The 4,895-nt window shown below is 46.8% G+C and overlaps 1 protein-coding gene across 1 annotated transcript in view; it reads left to right on the top strand.

The window, feature by feature from the left end:
* The window catches only part of LOC146639282 (neural-cadherin-like), a 347,375-nt gene extending 344,580 nt beyond the window's left edge, over positions 1-2,795 (top strand). The window contains exons 36-37 of the mRNA XM_085358982.1: positions 850-1,004; positions 2,184-2,795. Coding sequence (XP_085215108.1) covers positions 850-1,004; positions 2,184-2,795 — 767 coding nt within the window. The remainder of the gene's footprint in view (positions 1-849; positions 1,005-2,183) is intronic.
* Positions 2,796-4,895: the final 2,100 nt, after the last annotated feature.

Genomic DNA, 4,895 nt, shown 5'->3' with positions numbered 1-4,895 from the left:
TATTTTCTTACATCCCTAGTGTCCAGCATCTTTTATTTGTTCTACGTCTCATAAATGTTCTTTTTGACCCAGACTTTGATTTGTCTGTCCATCACGCTTAGCCGCTCTCTAATCTTTGCAGCTCTACCTGGAACGTCTCGTCCCTGTTGACACGGAGAGTAGTGTTTTGTTGCCTGTAATGAAGGCGCCACCTGAAGACCTATGAGGTGTTTGTTTCTCAGCCTAGAGGCTGACCTGCCTTCTAGCTCAGTTGGTCATGTGACCTCCTTTGTTTCTGTTTAAAGACATTTTTCGTGTGAAAATATTTTCATGAAATATGCCTAATTTTTCAGAAGGAGAATGCAATGCCCGAACTCGGAAAGGCCACAGTTCAACAACCAAACAGCCAAATTCATCACTGTTTTCAGCAGCAGATCAGGCTTTTATCATGATAAACATCCAGCCTGCTCTGAAGCAGGTAACTATAGTGATCTAGCCAGGTGAGAAGAAGTACCTCACTAACCCATTAATCTCACTTTGTTCTGCACCCCCGAGGTTTCCCAAGGATGCACGAACTCACTCATGGCATTTTTGCCAATCTTGAGAAAGATTTTGACTGTCACAGAGATTTTTGCCAGTCCTTGAAATATATTTTGTTAAACACCAGCAGCAGAACACTTGTTAGATCAAACTCTGAAGCGTCACTTGATTCCTAACACGTATCACGTCTCGGCTCGCACTTTTCTCAAATGATGCTCAAGGCCATCTCCATCAAGAGCGCCTGTCTCTGAGGGCATATCTTGATTGAAGGATTTTAATCATTTAATTTGTAATGCTAATGCCTTCAACACCGTCTTGTCTCAACTGCAGTGCTGCTACTGGGCATTTTCCTCTACACTCGCTGGAGGTCCTACAAAGGGCTGAAAGAGGGCGTTTACCACGTCACGGCGCATCACGACGGCTGGGAGGACATCCGGGAGAACGTCCTCAACTACGATGAGGAGGGCGGTGGGGAGGAGGACCAGGTACACCCCTCGCACGCTCACATGCATGCAGACTGTACCCTTTGCTGGGAAAGTTATCAAAGCAAATCAGAAAGAAACCTTTGTGCACACATACACAACTGTTAAAAGTGATGTTCAGTATGTAACTGCTACATCGCCACGTGCTTGCTTGAAGTTGAGATGTTTTAATTTTGATTTCAAAGACTTTTATTTTGGAAATTCTTAGCAGTGGATGTATGGCAGCAGCTCTATAATGGATTCTGTCAATTCAATTTGGAATAAAATCCTGCAGTGTGTGCGCTAGCGTTTTAATTAGGCCCACGCAAAATCCTTATCTCGTCTCCACCAGCCAATGTAACCCACAAGCACTCAACGGTACTTAAGAGCTTGCATAATATCACAGCTTTGATCGCAACAAACACATGTGGCTGCTGAAATCATTGCTGAAACACACACAAAGAGGAGGAAAAAACACTTTCATATAGAGATCCTTGTCTGGCCTTATCAGTACCCCAAAACCTTCAAGATTCTGTCCGTTACCTGCAGTCAAACACACACACACACACACACACACAGTACTGATCCCCTATACACAGCAGCCACTGTGGTTAATTCTCTGGAGTCTTGTTTGAAATCGCTCTAGAGGAATAAAAACAGCACTCATCACATAATCAGTTTCACAAAGCGACCCACGCCTCCTCCTTGTGCATCATTTCTTCCGCCGCCTCCTCCTCCTACATCTTTTTGCATCTCTGCCACCCTGGTTACAGTTCTGGTGGAATCACATTAGTACCAAAGTGGCTGCTGCTGCGCTACATGACAAAGTAATGGCAGCTGTCTGCAGTGGAGAGAGGGAGAGAAATGTCCCTCATCTTGCTCTTCTTCTTCTTGGTCTCTCACATGCATACAGAGATATTTCGAATTACAAGTTTTCTGCAACAGTAAATGGAGACAGATTGGAAACTTAAATAGGTGGAACATTCACAGTAAACGTTGTGGGGCGAGCCGATTGTTTTTCTGCTCTCTTTTCATTTTTCTGCTTTCTCACTGTCACATTTCATTTTTTTCTGCCTCGTCTTTCTCCCCCAGACAATCAGTCCCTCTCTGTTTTTACAGCTCCTGTGCTAACTCAGACTTTTCATCTGCTTTTGTGTAAATGTGTGTGTGTGTGTGTGTGTGTGTGTGTGTGTGTGAGACCAGAATGCCTACGACATGGCAGAGCTGCAGAAGTCCCTCCAGCCGAGCCCGGCCCAGTCAGTGCAGTACTGCCGCTCTAGAGCCTTGCACCACCCTCCTCCTCCCCACCATCATCATCACCATCACCTCCTCCACCAGGCGCCCCCCGTCCCACCCTCTTCCCAGCCGCTGGACCCCCTGAGCCGGACAACCAGCTCCACAACCTTGCCTCCCTCTGCAGCTTCCACTTCCTCCACGGCCACCACAACGACCAGTCTCCGCAGGGACGTCCCCCCCACCAGGCTGCCGGCCCAGGGCCAGGCCCGTCCCTCGCAGCTAGCCCGTCGTTCCCTGTCCTTCTCCAGCCAGGATCTGGCCCGCTACCTGTGCGAGATCATCCGCGATGCTGACCAGCATCCAGACACGGGACCTTTTGACTCCCTGCAGGTCTTCTCCACCGAGGGTGGGGGCTCGCCTGCCGGCTCCCTCAGCTCCTTCAGTTCAGCAGGGCTGGATGGAGGCAGCAGCGGAGAAGGGGGAGTGGAGGCGAGGAGGGAGGAGACGCTCGGGGAGTGGGGGCCTCGCTTTGAGAAGCTTCGGGCGCTGTACGAGCGAGCCGAGGCCAGCGACCTCTGAGCTCCAACACAAACTGATTGGACCCTGATAACGGGGCCGCCCAAAACAATCAATTAGCAGACGCTTGGCGGCGACTCAGGCTGGAAAAGCGAGAGACTGGCCGACAGAGAGAGTCGCTCCACGCGCAGCACTTTGCTGACAGCTGACACGAACTGTGTTGTATTTACTGGATGATGAGACCCGTCAATCAAAGCGGGGGCCTAAGAGACAGATGAAAGTGTCCCAATGAAAAGAGCCTGCCACTCTGCACTCACTCTACCTTGGACAACAATTTTGCAGGAGCAGACGTTATCAAACCTACAAGTCAGGTTAAATGCTTCAGAACGTCAGCCTGCACTCGGGCTACTCATCATGATGGAGCTTAGCTTCACTGTCGGAAAAATCTGTTCCAGTCACAGACACTAAAACCCCAAATTTCCTCGTGTGTGGATGAGCTGCCAGCTGAAGGCAGAAAATATGAAAATGTTTTGGCCAGGATTTTTTTAATACATACATATATATATACCTGAGCAACTCAATGCCACTAAATGTATTTTTAGCACCTTGCTGCTCTGTAAATAAATGTCATGTATTTCACACTGCACGATAAGTCAGTGAAGATGAGGTGGATCATACTGAGTAGCCCATCCAATGCAGTTTCACTGTAGTGGACACATCGTGTTCTCGCTGCCTGGCTGTAAACAGCTTCTGTCAATGTTTGTATGAGAAAAAAAACAAAAAGAAGTGCTTCGACCATCACTGGTTTCCAGGGTGAGATTTTTTTTTCTGGTAATGTGTCTTTTGCTAGGTTGAGTAATTCTGTATTGGTTGGGTGTTTCAAGTTTCAACGCTCCATGGGTTGTAAGACATCAAGCTTTCTACTTAGTACCGTGCCCGCGTCTTCATTTGATTTCCTATTCTCATTTGCGCTCCGCCGCTGCTCGTTCCTCCTCACCCGGGGGAGGGTGCACAAAAATTCAAACATCTTTGTAACAAAGAAATGCGAGTGGACGTGTGGACTGCGGGAGGGAGGAAATGCTCGCTCTGTTGCTCTGTTCCGTGCACGCTGTTCCTCTGCACTCAGAAAAATAAAGGTGCCAACTGGAACCAAAAGTGGTTCTTTAGACTGATGCCATAGAAGAACCTTTTTTGGTGCCACAAAGAACCTTTCAAACAATGGTTCTTTGAAGAACCATTTCTTTCAGTGGTTCATTGAAGAACCTTTAAAGGTGCCCCAAAGAACCATCAAGAAATGGTTCTTTGGGGCACCTTTAATGGTTTTTCAAAGAACCTTTTTAAAAATGGTTCTTTAAAGAACCATTTTTAAAAATAGTCTCTCGCAGCCGCCACATTTGGTATGCCATGGCATACCAAATGTGGCGGCTGCGAGAGACTATTTTAACAGATGCTCGGCAGAATACAAAGTACACAGAGCTGCCTTTCAAGGTGACTACTCAATAAACATAAATGGAGGGAAGAGGGTAAGAGATATTTATAAGGATTATATATATATATATATATATATATATATATATATATATATATACACAAATATATATATGCTTGTGAGCTGTGATAGCTGTGCCATATGCAGTTCACGCATCCATCTATTGTGTCTTGCTAAATTAGCACATATTTCTTGGCTGAAACATTAGGAGGATTGTGGGTAAGAGAGCTGCAGGAACATGTCATTGTGCTTTTGTTTGTTTTTTTAATGTCGAAACTGTGAATTATCCCTCCAGCTTCTCTCTCTCTCTCTCTCAGCTCTGCAAAAAACTAAACACTTTGTCTTAAAAGAACAAAAAGGCAAATAATAATAATAACGCAGCGAACGAGAGTCTAAAAAGGGCACACTTCCTTTCACATTTTTAAAACAAGAGAGAGGATTGCAGGGTAGGGGGCTGAATCAGAGAGCAAATGAGGGAAGGGAGTGAAGCGGAGGGAGCCCAGCCCTGTGGAGAGATGTCTCACCAGTGCACCACGGAGCACAGCGGCCCTGTGGGGGAGCTGCCGAGGGAAGAGATGCTGCAAGCAACAGTTTCCTGCATAACAGTTTGCTGCACTGCAAATGGGATGAACTTAAAAAGTCGTGTGCCCCCACCCACATGACCCCACAACCTA

Source organism: Diplotaxodon limnothrissa, linkage group LG1, assembly GCF_057381915.1.
Source record: "Diplotaxodon limnothrissa isolate DT_005_m linkage group LG1, D_limnothrissa_male_GT1.1, whole genome shotgun sequence".
NCBI lineage: Eukaryota > Metazoa > Chordata > Actinopteri > Cichliformes > Cichlidae > Diplotaxodon > Diplotaxodon limnothrissa.
The sequence above is the reverse complement of the archived record's forward strand: the minus strand, read 5'-3'. Positions and strand labels throughout refer to the sequence as shown.